We start from the raw sequence: 17,742 nt of genomic DNA, 5'->3' as shown, positions 1-17,742 counted from the left end.
CATGATCGCTTTGTCTTCCCTCATTTTCAATCAGTCTGGTTTGAACTCCTCTCTGTTGATGGCGTTCCGGCACATGGGGGACTTATGATTTTTCTCCATGATGCTACCTATTATCACCCAATCCCCTTACATAGTTCCTTCCAAGCTCTTGCTGTATGTCTTTCCCTTTCTGGATACACCTTCTCTCTTTCTACTATATACATTCCATCATCCACTCCAATGGCAACAGCTGATATCCATCTCTTTGATCAGCTCCCACCCCCCTGTTTGCAGCTTGGAGACTTAAACGCCCACCATCCGCTTCGGGGATCTCCACATCCTTGTCAGAGAGGCTCCCTATTGATTGATCTCTTCCACCAATCGGATCTTGTTTGCCTCAACACTGGGGAACCTATATTTTTGTCTGCCTTCACGTCAACCTACTCTCATTTGAACCTTTTGGTTGGTACTGTTTGGTCACCTTGGTGCTTTGAATGATTTGCCCTTGCTCATAAACACTCGAATGACCATTTTCCATGTGTCCGATTACAGCCAAAACTGCCATCTGTGCACTCAAGACGCTGGAAGTTTACCCAAGCTGACTGGACACTTTTCTCCTCTCTAACAGCATTTGATGACCATCAATTTCCTAGCATCAACAATCAGGTCACTCATGCTACGGAAGTTATTCTTACAGTCGCGGAACGTTCAGTACCTTGTACCTTTTATTTGCCCTCGTGCCCCCCAGGTTCCTTGGTGGAACGAGATGTGCTGTGACGCAATACGTGAGCAGACACGTGCTGTTTGCATTTTACGCCACCATCCTACGTTTGCCAACTGTATCTGCTATAAGCATGTGTGATGCCGTTGCATCATACGCGATAGCAAGAAGATGAGCTGGAATTTCTTTACCAACTGCTTTAACACCTTCATTCCCACCTCTGTAGTTTGAAGTCAAATTCAACAGTTATGTGGCACATCTAGTTTCTCCCCGATCTCTGGGATAACTGTCGCGCAAGATACCTCAGTGGACACAGTCACAATTTCTAACTGATTGGGTCAACACTTTGCTGAGATTTAAGCTCTTCTAACCACCCACCAGCCTGTCTCCCAAAGAAACGGGTAGCAAAAGAGCAACCTCTAGCCTTTTCCTCTCAAAATTGCGAAAGCTATTATGCTGCTTTTTCTATATGGGAACTCAGACATGCACTCTCCTCCTCTCGCTGCTTTGCTCCGAGACCGGATGGTAGCCGAGTCCAAATGTTGCTGCATCTGTCGTACCTTAGTCTGCGTTACCTCCTTTGCCTTTATAATCGAATTTGGACTGACAGTACCTTTCCCAGAAGATGGTGGGAAGCTATCGTCATTCCTATTCCGAAACCTGGAAAGGACATTTATCTCCCTCTAACTATCGCCCAATCTCTCTCACGAGTAGTGTATGGAAGGTTTTGGAGAGTGTGGTAAATTGCCATTTAGGCTGGTGGCTGGAATCCCAAAGCCTTTTAACACCTGCCCAATGCGGTTTTTGAAAGCATCGTTCCGCAGTTGACCATCTTGTTGCTCTCTCCACTTATATCTTGAACAATTTTCTCAGGAAACGCCAAACGGTTTGACCTGGAGAGGGCCTACAATACCTGCTGGAGGACTGGCATCCTTCGCACATTGTTCTCTTGGGGCTTTAGAGGTCGGCTACCCCTTTTCATCTGTGAATTGATGACAGAGTGGACATTTAAGGTGCCCAGGGCTCCATGCTAAGTGTTGTACTGTTTGCCATCACCATAAATTCAATTATGGATTGTCTCCGTCCCGATATCTCAGGCTCCCTCTTTGTGGATGATTTTACAATCTGCTATGCCTCTCAACAGCCCAGCCTTCTTGAACGTCGTCTTTAAGGATGTCGTGATCGCCTCCACTCATGAAGCATCAAAACCAGCTTCCGATTTTCTCCCAGTAAGACTGTCTGTGTAAATTTTTGGCATCTTACAGAGTTGTATCCGCCTTCCCTACATCTAGGCCCTATTGACCTTCTGTTCGCGGATGTTACCAAATTCTTGGGACTTACGTTTGACAGAAAACTGTGCTTGTCTTCCCACGTTTCATATCTTTCAGCTCACTGTTTGCAATCCCTCAATGCCATCCGTGGTCCGAGTGGTAATTCCTGGGGAGTGGACTGAGTGGTCCTCCTCCGCCGATATCGTGCCTTAGTGCACTCGAAATTGGATTACAGAAGCATAGTTTACTCCTCTGCGTGGCTGTCTATTCTTGGGCGTCTAGATTTTGTCCATCAACATGGATTGTGTTTAGCATCTGGAGGTTTTTACACTAGCCCTGTGGAGAGCCTTTACGCTGAGACTGCTGAACCTCTGCTGTCCAATCGGCGAGCTGTTCTGAGTCGTTACCCTAGTCATCTGTCTTCCATGGCTGCTCATCCGACCCATGCCCTTTTTTCGATTTGGATTTCGGGTATGCAGGCATCCCTTCCTCTTTACTACCACCAGGAGTCCGTTTTCGTCAACTGCTACATTCACTTTCCCTCCAATTTCCTACAACTTTCTCGACGAATTGGGGTACGACTGCTACATTTACTTTCCCTCCAGTTTCCTACAACTTTCTTGACTAATGGGGGTACGACCTTGGCTTTGCCCCCGGACCTGCCTTCTCCGGGACCTTTGTCAGCTTCCCAAGGATAATAGCCCCTCCCCTCCCCTCCCCCTATAGTTTATCGTTGAGTATTTGCTGCTCTATGTGCACAAATGGAGGATACCACATTTCTTTACACTTATGGCTCGAATACCACCTTTGGTGTTGGGAGTGCCTATATTATTGATGACACACCTATTAGATTTCGCTGTCCGACCAGTGTTCAGTTTTTACTGCGGAGCTGTATGCCGTTCTTCAGGCTGTACAATACATCCATCGCCATCAGCGGATACAGTGTATTATATTCTCTGATTTGCTCAGCTCTCTTCTCAACCTCCATGCTCTTCATCCCATCCACCCTCTGGTCCACCAGATTCAAGACTGCCTCCACATGCTACACTAAGGGGGGGGGGGGGGGGATCTCTGCGGCATTCCTATGGATCCCTGGGCATGTTTGTATATGCGGAAACGACGCAGCCAATATAGTGGCAAAGCCTGCTGTCTCTCTTCCTCGCCCCGCTGTTCGCATGGTTATCTTTGCAGATCTACAGAGTGTTTTATGTTGTTGTGTTGCTCTTTTATGTCGCATACACTTCAGTATTATAAATTGTGGGATATAAAATCTCTTGCCTGTGCTTGGACCTCTTCCTCCCGGTCTCGTAGTCGGGAGGAGGTAATTTTAACTAGACTCCGAATTGGGCATTTTTTCCATCGATGTCTTTTCAGTGGTGATCCTCCTCAACTTTGCCCCCACAGCTCTGAATCATGGATGGTGAGACACCTTTTACTTCAGTGCCCTTATTTTAATCCGCTACACACATGTTTACAGCTGTCGCCTGATATATCTTCCCTTTTAGCATATGACACGTGCTCAGTGATCGCATTCTTGAGTATATAACTGTTAATGAGATGATATCAGTCATGTGAAGCTCTTTCCTGGGAAAACAACCCCCCTTCAATTGCACTTTCCTGAGATTTCCTTCCATTTTTAGTTTCCCTCCTCCTTGAGTTTCACTCTCATAGCTGCTGATTTAAATTCCTGTTTTCATCCTTCACTAAGTCATAGGATGGGCACTTATGACCATAGCTGTTTTGTGCCCTAAAACCATAATTCAAATTTTTTAGGTTCAATAATGTCACCTGCTAATATCTTAAGAACAGTTATTTTCTTACTGGACTAATTGACTAAGATATTTTTAGCTTTATTTACTGCTCTTCCAAAAGACTGAGTACATTTATTAGTCACAATATGTGAGTTAGAAGTATCTGTAGTTGAATCTACACCATCTTCCTTTTTCTTCCTACCACAGTCTTACTCTTTCTCAAATCTTCCTTCTGTTTTCTTCAAGCTTTTTGTTTTTATCCTCTTTTTTCCTTCACTTTGTCTCCTAGTTTCCACGATCCTTTTCTCTTTCTAAATGTTTACTCTATTTCACTGTGTCAGATTTCAACCATTTATAGAACTTCACTATTTGGTTGGACTTAACTGCTATTGCAGGCTCCGTTTTCTCAACACACCAAACTAACCTTAAAGTCACAAAAATTGCAGAATGAATTATTCAGTTATAAAAATTTTAATTATAATTTAAACTACTTAAATTCTTACTAATGTAATACCTTTGACAAAATCATTTAACACCCAATACAAAAAAGTTTGTAACACCCATTACAGTAAATTATCAGATAATTATTAAATATTCTTATAATTGTGGAGTGGTTTCTTGAATACTGCATGTTGAGTCTGACAGACCGGGAATGTGTATGGGCGCTGATGACCACGCTGCTGAGTGCTCCATAAACCAAACATCATCACATACCTGTCAGAGCATATTGTTTTGTGGGAAAAGATTGCTCCAATAATTTGTCTTGTCTTAATTGCATGCCACGCTTGTTTTCAGATTATGCAGAAGCTGTTGATGTAATTCATGAGAATTTTTGGAGCTCCAGTGTCAATTATTCTGAGAATTTACATACCCTGACAAATGGAGCCATGCTTCATCAGGAGAAAAAGCATCTAAAGATCAACTTCCCCATCATGCACAGACTGTAACAGCTAGTTGCAATAACAATGTTGAGTAACAGTATCAGAGTTCCTCAGTTGATGCACTACTGTTATATGGTTCCAGTTTGTGCACAGCTGTGTGGCAGATGATCTTGACAGAAACGGCACAGAGATTTTCTTGGACTCCTTTCCAAGGCCTCCACTATCTCCTCTAATTTGTTTTCGGTTAAAACACTAGGTTCTTTAGGCCTTCGTTTGTTTAACACGGATCCAGTCTCTTGAAATTTCTTCACGAATCTTCATATTGTTGAATCATTGGGAGCCTGCGCACTGGGGAATTTTCATATTAACTCAAGCCGACATTTGAATTCTGTTTTTGCATAGTTAACCACAAGAAACACTTGTTGATCCTTCATGTATACCATACTAAATGGAAACTAGGCAGGACACTCAAAACAACACACCCGAAACTCAGTCACACAGTATAGAAGACAAGCACATAGTGTTTGTGTCTGAGGGTTAGGCCCAGTGACATACAGGCAGGTAAAGCCCTGGTCTCGGTGCAGTTGCAATAATGAAGTGTACCAACAATATTTGAAGCAATTAAACTTGATATAATAACTCAAGAGAAAACACCAGTACACTCAGTCGTACAGTATAGGAGGGAATGCGCAAAGTATTGGTGTACGAGAACTATGCATAGCTACAACCACCATACACAGTGACAATAGCCGACAAACGTGCCATGTGACCTGGGGACCCCTCCTGGGCATCTTTCGTGAGACACACATTATATTAAATTACAGATTTGTAGAAACTTTTCTAGTTTTTGAATGACAGGTGTTACTAACATATTTGTAAACAGATCATAATTAACTCTAAATCTTTTATTTCCTTACTTTTGCAGTGATGGTTCTAATGTTCTAAACAATCCTGTCTACTTCCTGTTGCAGTGAAATAAGCATTGTTACAGCTAATTTGAATTCAAGGCAGATAACATTATGCAACATTATGATGACAAATTTACTGTTATGTATTTTGTTCAAGCCTGGTCAAAAAGAAATGTTTCTAGAAAATGAAATACTACATATTTTTAAAAACCCAATCTTATATGGAAGAAATACAGCATTTAAGCTATTTATGAACGGCATTTGTAATTATGTAAGTCAATTTTAAAAAATGACTCATTAGATCCACTTTAAGCTGGAATGTCTGTAGAGCGTAAACTGTTGTGATCTTAAAGCAGCCAGAACCCTTTCATGGGAAGTTCTGCTATTACTGGTGGGTTAAACAAACTATCTTTGAGGTTCCATCAGACTGATATCTTTCTCTGACTGCCTAAATGCAGAGCAAAAAAAAAAAAAGGAAGGAGTGGATTAGAACTATCGACTTATTTACATCGCGTGACATTTACTAATAGACTACCAGCGGATCTGGCATTATAACAGCTCAGTCTGAAATAACACTCACTCCAGACACTTCGGTGTCCTACATCATTGTCATATGGTGCAGATGATCAGACTTAGAATTATGAGGTGCAGCTAATTTTATTGGCCACCTAGGTGAACGACTCAATCTTAGTCTCTGCAGCAGCCAGGATTTATGTCAGAGAGTTTACATATCTAAGCAATGCATGGTAAACTATTCTTTTAAACTTGAGCCACAGTTGTTCTTCATCCAAAGGTATGTGCTTTGAATTCCTCTTTGAGATGTGACACGACTGCCCCTCTAACTTATGAAACATGTAAATCTTCCTACTTAGCTGCCTATCCCCCCCCTCCGCATTTTAGTACTCATTGTTGCTACAACTAGCTTGTGACTAACGCATGTGTCATGTCTGTGAATGTCCTTCTTTACTGAATACTTCATCTGTGGCTTACCATACTGCTCAAAGGGTGAAATGATTTCCATGGCAACGTGAGGAGCAATTTGCAGCAGTATGCCTGATGACATCCTCTGTTGTATAATTAATGTTCCACCTCTATTATTATTATTATTATTATTATTATTATTATTATTATTATTATTATATGATCCTTTTTTCCAGGATCCTTCCCCAAAAAAGCCTAAATCACAGGTCACATTGTTAATCCATGCAACTGGCTTAAAAGTTCTAGTTACCTGGTCATTGCATCCAAAAGTGTTATGTACCAGTTAAGACATTCTCTTCCTATGACTAATACCCATCAATAACACCATATTGGTTTTTATAAAACTTTTCATCCTAGACTCAGTTTGTACCTAATGCCCTGTACTAAAAGACAGCTTTTGAAGTTCTTGGTTGGAGTTGAAGCTTTTGTCCAGTCTCCAAAGCGTTGGAGCTGTTGGAGATAGATACACTAAAGGTATCAGACCTGCAGCATGTCCTGTATGGTTTAACCAATTTGGTAGTCCAAATTTTAGATTCTTAATTACATGTTGGTGTATAATGTAACATGAAATATGTGCGGATTACCAAGAAACTTTTTGTCATTGAATATGAAAAATGTGAAGTCTACCATTTGGAAGGTAAGTTTCTCTGTAGGTCTCATTTTCAAGGTTTTTCTAAATGTTCTACTAGAAAAGCTTCCTACTAATTTATTTGACCAGCTTTTAGTTTAACATTAATTTTCTCTTTTTGGTAATAATATACCACTCATTTAATTTTATACAATGAAAAATCAGAGATGCTGAGTCGCAGAAAGGCACAACAAAAATACTGTCGGAAAGTTTGCTTTCGGCCAACAAGGACTTTGTCATTTAATTTTGCTACTTACTTCTTAGAAATTGCACAAAAGATATGAATCTGAAATTGAGACTAAAAATAATAGTTTAATGTATCATTTCTGTAACGGCACCATTTCTCTTGTGTGCACAAAGAGGGTAGACAGTGGACATTCTAAGCTGAGAATTGGGAAACTGCATAGTTTACATAGTAGAGACACTTTAAACTAACTACATAACTATTCAGAAACATTTTTGAGCTGTAGTTCCATCTGTTTTGAGACAAAACTGCATTACATCAATAATCAAAGTACTAAAATTCATTCATGTTTAGTTTATTGCGCGATGTTTAATTTTGAATAACTGCACTTTTTTTTATTTTTTGAACTCTCACCACTATCCTTTTCAAGTAGATAACTTACCACATAATTTCGCTGTTAATTGTAAAGGCCTGTTTAAACTTGTTTTCCAAGAAGACATCGATATTGTTATTTGCTGAATCTGTTTCAGAGGAACCCAGTGAAAATTACTGGAAGGTACTGGCAGAGAGGAGGCGTGTAGCTCTTGAGGATGCTTTAAAGGAGAATGAGTTATTGCACCAGAAGATATCTATTCTGGAGGAGGAGAAAGAAGTGTGTGAAGCAATGTTGGAAGAAACTAAGACCTTGGTTGATACTTTCAAGGTAATGATAATAAATTGTATAATATGCATTGAAAATGAAAGTTGTGTTGTCAGAAGTGTTATGCATGTAAAGCACTAAGTAGACAAAAGTTTTTATTTGAGAAGAAAAGAACTGAAAATTCTCACCTTTTTCAGCTGTAGCAGGCTGAATGTGGGTGTAAACAGATTCTCTGTGGAAATTCGGTTGCTGTTAAATTATAGTCCCAACTTTCCATTAATAGGCCATTGTTTGGTGATGAAACTGTAATCAGTATACATGTAAGTTGGCCAGAAAATGTGTAACTTTCAAATGACAAAATTTGAAATGCAAATGGACTGCTGGTATTCAGTAAACGACAGGGTGGCAAGTGGTCTGGATAATGAGGAATTCTTAGGCAAATTGAATTTACTGGGAGAGTCAGGAAATTTTGAGAAACTCTGGTAATGTTGAATGAGTGCCAATGTAGAAAAAGATAAAGTGTGCAAGAAACACAAGACTGTGTAAAAGATGTCGTAAAATGTAAAAGATAAGAGAGAAATGAAAAGTCAGAGAGGAAATGGTGACAGAAGAGTGGGAGACTGAAAGGGAGGTAGAAAAACTTCAAACTGGTTACATGCTGAAGCAGAAATCAGACACAGGGTTAACATTTCAGTTGCTGTGTCGAACACTGACTTTTCATTTGTTATTCCACCCATCTGCTCTTGGTGCCTTATGTTTAGGTTGACTCAGTTTTCATTGAATTGCCCTCAATATATCTTGTTTCTGTGCTTTCATAAGTAATTAGAAACATAAGATTCTTCTCAATAGTTCAGTATTCCTTTACAGGTTTTGTGGAAATGATCAGTATTGATTTTAATCAGTGTTCCTCTGGAGAAAAGTTTGTGTCAGTTGCTGTCAAGTGTCCTATTAATTCTGAAACCACTGTATGCTTTTTCTCTTAAAAAAAAAAAAGGGCTCTTAACAACTAATTCTTCTTCTCCTTTTCATTCTCTCGCGTTCACCCCACTCCCACCTCCCTACCTGTCTTTTGACTAGTTGGTTGCAAACTGCACACAAATTCATAGTGTGCTAACCTCTTCACTTTTGTCCTATGTCCTCAGTTATTTTTTGGATGCTTTCTATTCCCCTACAGTATTTACCACCCTGTACAGCTCTCTTAGGGCATTTGTGAAGACATCAGGGAATAACTTCCACTGTACGTATCATGCTGCCCCATTTCTTATCAGTGCTTTCGCATTTGTTCCTTTCTTCAGTTCTGCAGAGAATTCCTTATGTGCAGCGAATTCCTATTTTTCAACATCCTTTCATAGCACCACATTTCAAATACTTTGATTCTCTTCTTTCCACGTTTTCCCGTAGTCCCTGACTCACTATCATTCAATCCTGCCCTCCAAACATATGTTCTCGGAGATTTCTTCCTTGTGTTAAGGCCTATGCTTAATACTAGTAGACTTGTCCTGCCCTCCAAACATATGTTCTCGGAGATTTCTTCATTGTGTTAACGCCTATGCTTAATACTAGTAGACTTGTTTTGGCCAGGGATGCACCATTTTCCTATCTCAGTTCACCTTTTATGTGCTTGCTTTATCAGAACATGTGATTTCACTCCCAAAGAAGCAAAATTTCTTCACTTTGACTACTTAGTGGTCAGTTTTTATATTAAATTTATGGCTAATCTGCTGGTACTCATTACTGTAGTCTTCCATGGCTTTACATTCAGGCCACAGTTTGTGCTCATTAGACTTAATTCAGTTCAGGATGTCCTGCAATTATTCCTCACTTCCATGGGGGATATCAATATTATCAGTGAATCATGTCATTGATATTCTTTTATCTTATATTATAACCCCACTCCTGAATTTGTCTTTTATTTCCATCATTGTTTCTGAGATGTGTAGATTGAACAGAAAGAGCGAGGGACTGCATCACTGTATTACACCATTTTTAATGTGATATTTTTCGTCTTTTATGCTTAAAATTCCGTCTTGGTTCCTACGCTGCCTGGAAACAAAGTGAAACACACAGAAATGGGAGAGTAAATGAAATGAAACTTCACAGGTTGAGAGGAGATGTGATGTTATTTCATCAGTTGCAAAATCGAATCAAATTTACAAAAAACTTGATGTAAAAGCTTGTTTATTGGATTGATATTGGACCTCAGCCGTGCGGTCTGAGGCATCTCGTCACGGTTTGCGCAGCTCATCCCGTTGGAGGTTTGAGTCCTCCCTTGGTCATGGGTGTGTGTGTGTGTGTGTGTGTGTGTGTGTGTGTGTGTGTGTGTGTGTGTGTGTGTTGTCCTTAGTGTAAGTTAGATTAAGTATGTGTAAGCTTAGGGACTGATGACCTAAGCTGTTTGGTCCCATAAGACCTTACCACAATTTTTTTTACCTCATTTGGCCCGGATTCTTGCACAGATTCAGTTGTGAAGCATGTCATAAGACTGTCATATACTGTAGGGAAGCAAGCTGGCCCACAAATATATAACTTATCATTCATGTCGGGGATACTGGCTCTGGAACAGAGTTGATGTCTGGTTTGTCCCACACATTTTCTTTGAGGTCAGATCTAGGGATCTCACTAATCAAATGATCACCTCAGCACCTCACACAGTTCATAGAAACGTGTTCCATTGTGGATGAGCATTGTCCTGTTGAAATATGACATTACAATACCGTCGCACAAGAAAATCCAGTATGCACGGTGTTCGTGATGTTCTATTGTCCCATCAGAATTTCATCAGTTCCTACCAGCTGTGACCTGAAGTCTTATTCAGTAGCTCCCCAAACTATGGCACCAGGAGTAATACGGCTGTGCTTATCCAAAACAATGTTGTGAGGAGTCCATTTCTTGGATGGCAGGTGCAGATCTTAAGGGGACATGCTTGGTGCACAATATGGCATTCCTCCCTTGTGGTGATCAAACATGAGACCTCGACTATGAGAATGTCTGCCCTCGTGTTCCCATGCAGTCCAGCATCAGGACACTGTCACTGAATGGCCCACAGGTCTGGATGGTCTGACCAACCGGCCAAATGGAGATCCACAGTGAGGGACCTTTCAACCCAACTCTGTGAGGTGACGGTAATGCTGTCTCACATTATCACACGACATCTCCATGTCCTTCAGTTATCATTCAACATCTGATATTCACACCCCTTTTATATCTTACCAGGCCTAATAATAATAATAATAATAAACATGAACAACATGAATGCACTATGGTGGCCATTTTAGATGTCACAGAGAATTCCAACTCTAAATCATTTACATACGTAGTCGCCAGTGGTGTGCACATGTACAACATGACACTGATATCCGATCGTGTCTTCAAGGTGCTTCACATTTTATATCAGGTCATGTAGATTATGAATTACGTGTCTCATAGACAATTGGATTTGTGAACAGAAAACACTCTCTCTTTACTTGTTTTGTTTTCTCTCTCTCTCTCTCTCTCTCTCTCTCTCTCTCTCTCTCCCCACTGTGAAATACATGTAATGTAGTTTAGATGTCCACACATGATTTAATTGTGGCCTCCAGTAACACTGCACTAGATTAAATATAATAATTGTACATCTTCCCTGTGAGAAAGTTTGTTATCTATAACTCAGATTAAAACATTGGCTACATTTTAAATATTTGTTCTTTCAGGAAATAATCAATGACAGTGGTAATGTTTCAATTGAAGATGACGACCAGTAGGAGAAAAGAAGACTTTACCTGATCATGGAGTTATTCACATGACTGTAACACTGTCTTGATTTGCTGCCTACGTTACACTGAAATTAATAAGTGCTCCTCTAAATTTGCACTGTTTGCATTATGTAAAGATTGTCATGAACTCGTTAAGTTTCAGCTAATAGCTTATCAAGATAGTTGTTCACATTCTTTTAATTTCTGATGATCATTGTGGTGTATTATTTAATTGGTGTTGTGATAGTTTTATTAACCAGTTTCATCTCATATTTGTGATTCTCATACTTTATTTATTGCATAATTGCTCCAAAAAACTCGGCGTACATTTACATGAATACAGGGTGTATGGGAAAGATACAAAGCTGTGCAGTTATCAACATGTATTTTCTTAGCAGAATGCAAGACAGCTTATATGACAGCAATCAAAGTACTTTGTCTGATTGTACAGCTTAAAATTTGAGAAGTTATGGTCTTTGTTTCAAGCACTTGTCGTAACTGACTGCAAGTATCCTTCTGTTTTAGAATTTGTGGCATACAAGCACTATTATTTGTCACATTAGTTACAGTTAATTGTAAAGGTTATTTTATGACAGCAGTAATGATTTCTTTTAAAATCAGCCAATCTGAATATAATTACTTACAGGAAGTAATTTTGTAAATGATCACATTAGCACAATTTTTATTTTGTGCAGATAATTAGAAAATAATTTTGAAATTATTGCTGTACGTGAAAAGTCTTTTTAATTGGAATGTGCTGAGGTGATTTGGGGTGCATTAGTGGTGTATTGTATGAGTGCACACAATATTTATTAAATTATGACTGAAGGATGCAACTTTTCTGATGTAACCTTTGAAAGAATGAGACTGGAAAATGAGTCTTATGTATTGATGTGTGAAATTTGAGTGAAAATATATCAGAAAAGTACAAAACTGATGCAACAATGGACTTTTATTTTACTTGATTTTGTCAAAAGAAAAATCCACTTGAGAAAACTATGAAGTTTTGACAGAATTGCTGGCCATCACTGAATTTTAGGAGGAATAATCTGTCTGCTACTGTCCTCAGTACAGATGGGTCCCTCTAATCCTGGGGTCATAGGACCTGCCCTTGCTTTTTAACCTTTTTTAACGTATCCCTTTGTCCTTCCTGGGGAAGCAAGTAATGATTCTGAAAAGTAGGATAGTTTGTGTACTTATATTTGTCTATCAGCAGTATTAAGAATTTTGTCTTGTGAGGATTATTATTTTATCTCCTGATTTTATAGTTTTTATTTTAACTAAGGAATAGCTTTGATATATGTAAATGCATTTGTGTCCAAACTTTTTGTATATCCACATTTGAGGATTCATGGTTGTAGTTTAGTTCATACATTGTGTTATAACTTTTCACAGAGAGCATTTTTTAAAAGTATTTTTGCACTGTTGTAGCGTACGATATGAGAACTGGATTTATTTGTGTTGGAAGCTTTTGGCAGAACTGATACATTTCATGGTTCCCAGGCTGTAAATGTGAATGGGATATTGTTTATGAAAGCCTAAAAACACTAGTACTTTCTTGCACCTTTTTATCAGAATTTGTAAACTGTTATAGATCAATATTTACCATGGTAATACTGCTACCGTAGACTCCATTGGAGATGTATCCATCATATTTCACTCTCATGAATGAGGTTTTAGCTTTTTAATGTTAACTACCCTATATAGCCTTATTTAAAGTGTTTCAGTTGACAGATAACGAGCTGGGCTCCTCTCGTCACCGATACACCATTGGAAGCCTGGCACTGCCAGTTCCCACTGTGTTGTCACATCAAGGGCATTGCACTGTGAAAAGCATGGTGCCAGTCATTTCTCAGTGTGTCATTGTAGTCAGGTGCCTTAAGATGTGTGATGAAATTAGTCAGGAGCATGGCAAACCAAGGATGCACGCCCCTAGGAAACGTTCAGGTGTCAGACATGGCATAATTATACACAGTCAGTTGCATGAATTCATGTGTTCCTTGCAGAAATATTTGGGAAGAACTGGTGAACTGAACTGCCGCTGCTCTACAAATCAGTAAATGATCAGTTATGAGAATTAGGAAGAAGTAGTGGAGTCTTCTAAATTAGCGATGCTGGAAACAAAAGGTGCCTTCTTGCAAGGACAGTCACAATACTCTCTCTCTCTCTCTCTCTCTCTCTCTCTGTATTTTATCCCCCCCCCCCCCCCGCCCCCGCCCTCCCCCCCCCCCCCCCCCAAAGGAAGATGCAATTCGTCCTGAAATATAAGCATATAAGCCTGTTTTTTTCCTCAAGTAAGTATCCGACATGTGAAGAGCCAAATGCTAACATTGCAGAGTGGATCTCTTTCAATATAGTAAATTGTGCATAGTCCATATCAATTCAGGTAGGCTAGGAATAAATCATACCTTCATAGCCTCAGATGTTAATGAATTTAGCATATGTTAAAATGTAAGGGCTAAGTAAGGAACAAGATTTTTTTTGTTTTCTCCAAAAAAATTTCTGCTCAGAGATACAGCCCTCCGAAGAAGACACTGTGCATACAATTTTGAAGATGTGAATTTTTGAAAAAAATTTAAAATGCTATATCTCGGGAACAGTTCTAGATATTTTTTTTTTTTTTTTTTAATTATTTGAAAGATAATTGCTTTGTGATTACAAAGAAATCCTCCATTTGGACTTATCTGTCAAAGTTCTGAACTTTTTTATAATTTATGGAAAATTTTTTTTTTTTAAAATGCCAATCCACTAAATTTTTTTTCCCCCCTGTTGATTAGTACCATGTAGTTCAACATTCCCTGAAAAGGAGGGCTTCCACTTTTATGTTGAGCAGGTTTTATGAATAATTGAAATTTTTGCCACACACAAAACCTGTTTTAGTAACACATTATCACACAACAGGCTCATAAAAATCAAAACCTAGTCTTATTTAACATAATTTTAGTTCTGAAAGATGAGTAAGAGACTCATTTTTCAAGCATTTTAAATAGTTCCAAAATGTATGTGAAAGGTCCAGAGACTTAAAGGTTTCAATTTATACAACTTCTGTGCACTCTGTTTTGTACTGAAATTAGCCAATCAACGAACTAAAAATGTGTTCCACTGCTTCAGTATCTTCCTTTGGTATAGAGTGATGCCTTTCTGTTGAACCAATAGGAACTGGAGCGCTTACAATCTTCAAAACATTGTGAGTTATGAATCTGAATATTGTTCTGTTGTTTCTGAGGTGTTGGCTGAATGAATGAAATTTATTCTTCTTTGCTCTTTAAAGTGCGTGCAGTATGAGTTCGCCCATCACTTTGAGTCCAAAAATGTGTCTTCTGAATTCCTTTCACATGAGTGGTTTGTTTGGAACTTTTTTCTTTTTTCTGTTCATGGAATCCTTCAATTTCCATTTTGGACAAACGAATGAGGGCTTTGGATGTGTAAGATTTCACGACTCTCGTAAAATCCTCAGCAGTCTAAATCGCAACTGTATTTGGTCTGGAAAGATTACGTTTTGTAGCATGGTGCTTCAGCTGGCCTCTTACACCATCACAAGGCCCCTTCCCATGTCCAGTAGCACTGTATACCCAGTCAGTTGGCACAAGCAACTTACTCAATCCAAACAGCTGGTAACAATTTTTAAAATGACTTTGAGCACCATCAGAAATAATGATGATCCCTCCTTGCAGTTGAAGAGTTTTGCACATTGCTAGCAAAGCATGTACTGAGTCACGTCCTGTGTCATCACTTATAACTGCAACTGTTCTGATCTTGTTTTGAAAATATGTCACTACTGTAAAAATTGAAACGTTGTCATTACTCTTCTTCTTCTTCTACTTCTTGTGTTAAGGCCTCTGTAGGAACACGGGTAGCCCCTTCGTGGACTGCATTTTCCTCCTCTTCTCCCAGAACCTCTTCATTCTTTCTCTTCTTCTCTCCCGCACTTCTTCTGAGATCTTCAGTGTCCTTTTCTCCTGTCTGCTCCACTGGTGACACTCTAATCTTTTTCTGTATTCTTCTCTGTTGTTGATCTCCGGCATATTGGATGGTGTGTATTTGTTCCTCCAATTTTCCTTTCCTTCGACCTTGATCCTCAATTCCAACCAGTCCTTCTGAAGTTAAACAACCCACTTGGTTCCTGTCTTTCCTCGTGTCCTCCCTGTTGTTTCCCACACTCTCTTCGTCATTCTGTCCATACTCATCCTAACTACATGTCCAGCAAACCTTGCCCTTTTGAGTCCGATTTCCCCGGATATTGTTCTCATGTTCCGATACAATTCTTCCCTAGGTCTTCGCATCCATCTCTTTTGGGACCTAGTTCTCTAGTTGTTCTGCCCCATCTCTTGCTAGTGTTATCGTCTCAGCAGCATATAATACTGCATTCCTCACCATTGCCTTGTAGTGGCTTATCTTTGCCTCTGTGGATATATTCTTTTTATTGTATATCTCTCTCATCATGCAGAAGGCTGATCTCATCTTCCTTATCCTCTCTGTTATTCCCCCCTTGCTCCTGTTCCTTCCTGTTATAAAGTCTCCCAGGTCTTTAAATTTGTCCATCATTTGCACAGTGCCTTTCGGTGTTTCCCAGCCTGCAGTGGTATTTAATGTCTTTGTCTTGTTATAGGCGAACCTCAGTTACACCTTTCTGGTTACCTTACTTACTGTAAGTTGTCGAGTTGTGTCTTTGTGTATTCTTCCGTCTCACTTACTACTGCTATGTCGTCTGCAAAGGCTAGGCAGTCCACTTGAGCTCTGTTGTTCTTTTTGTCCCACACATGGGTCTTTGGTATTCCCATTTCCTCATTTATTGCTCTCCTTTGCCTGATCACTCCGTCCAGTGCTATAATTAACAACAATGGTGACGATCCATCTCCCTGTTTAACACCAGTCTTGATCTCAAATTCTTCTGACAGTGCTTCTCTGAATCTCACCCTTGCTTTTGTGTCTGTCAGAATTTCTTTTATGAGTTCTTGTGTAGTTCCATCCAGTCCTCTGTTCTTCAGGACCCTAACAAGAGTCTGTCTGTCATATGCCTTTGTGAAGTCCACGAAGGTTATTACTGTCTTTTTGTTTCTTAAGGCCCTATGTTCTATCAGTTGCTTCAGGATAAATATCTGTTCTATACAACCTCTTCCCTTCGTGAATCCCGCTTGGTAATCGCCAACTGTACTTACAACCTGTTCTTCTACTCTCTTGAGCAATAGTTTTGACAGCACCTTGTAACCGACCTCTAGTAGCGATATTCCTCTATAGTTGTTTGCATCTCTCTTGTCCCCCCTCTTATGCATTGGTACTGCAGTTGCATTCTTCCATCCTTCTGGCAAGTTCTTTGTTCTCTAGATCTGGTGAATTATGTCGGTCATGTTGTCTATTGCTTTGTTGCCTCCCGACTTTATCATCTCAGCTGCTATACCATCTTCTCCATGTCTATCCTTCTGGCCCATATCAGACCAATGAATTGTTACACGAAATTTAAAATCGAGGCAGGATAAATCACAGAATAAGCAAACTCATAAGAAGTTAAAACAAAAGCACATAGGTGTTAATGTTCAACAAAGTGGAACAATTATTTATTTCAGAAATTCATACAGCTGTGCATTGCAGAAGCATTTTTATCACCGAATGTACTTTGTGATGTGCTGGTCCACTCCAGACTGTGCGATGCTACATACTATATTTAAATGTGCTTTATGATTCTTGTTAATTTGGTATAATTTCTAAAGAGTTTACTATGTGAGTAGACAGCATTCCACTCCACTCAACAAGTAAGTTAAGAGACAGAACTACTAGTCAGTGCTTATGCTCAGCAGATGAAATGTGGCACTGGTGATGTGTGCACACATAAAACTTTGAAGTGATGTTCCACCTATCTTTCAGAATTAGTAATTCTTTGGGTAGCTGTCGTCTCCTTACAACAGTTAGATTTCTTCTGTCCAGGGGTCTGAGTGAGCTGCCCTTCCTTGTGAACCCAACCCATGCCTTTCTTCTCCATGAGGAAAGGACTATTAGTTCTGAAAGTAAGGTAGTGCGTCCCTTTTACTCCCATGTGTGCCTCTCGGGAATAATACACTTCTCCTGAATG

The 17,742-nt window shown here is 39.5% G+C and overlaps 1 protein-coding gene across 1 annotated transcript in view; it reads left to right on the top strand.

Moving 5' to 3' along the window:
- LOC124620243 (geminin) overlaps window positions 1-12,612 on the top strand; it is a 48,840-nt gene extending 36,228 nt beyond the window's left edge. The window contains exons 4-5 of the mRNA XM_047146914.1: window positions 7,835-8,007; window positions 11,634-12,612. Of these exons, the coding sequence (XP_047002870.1) occupies window positions 7,835-8,007; window positions 11,634-11,684 (224 nt within the window). The 3' untranslated portion in view covers window positions 11,685-12,612. The remainder of the gene's footprint in view (window positions 1-7,834; window positions 8,008-11,633) is intronic.
- Window positions 12,613-17,742: the final 5,130 nt, after the last annotated feature.

Source organism: Schistocerca americana, chromosome 1, assembly GCF_021461395.2.
Source record: "Schistocerca americana isolate TAMUIC-IGC-003095 chromosome 1, iqSchAmer2.1, whole genome shotgun sequence".
Lineage (NCBI taxonomy): Eukaryota > Metazoa > Arthropoda > Insecta > Orthoptera > Acrididae > Schistocerca > Schistocerca americana.
This window is presented reverse-complemented; position numbering and strand designations above follow the sequence as displayed.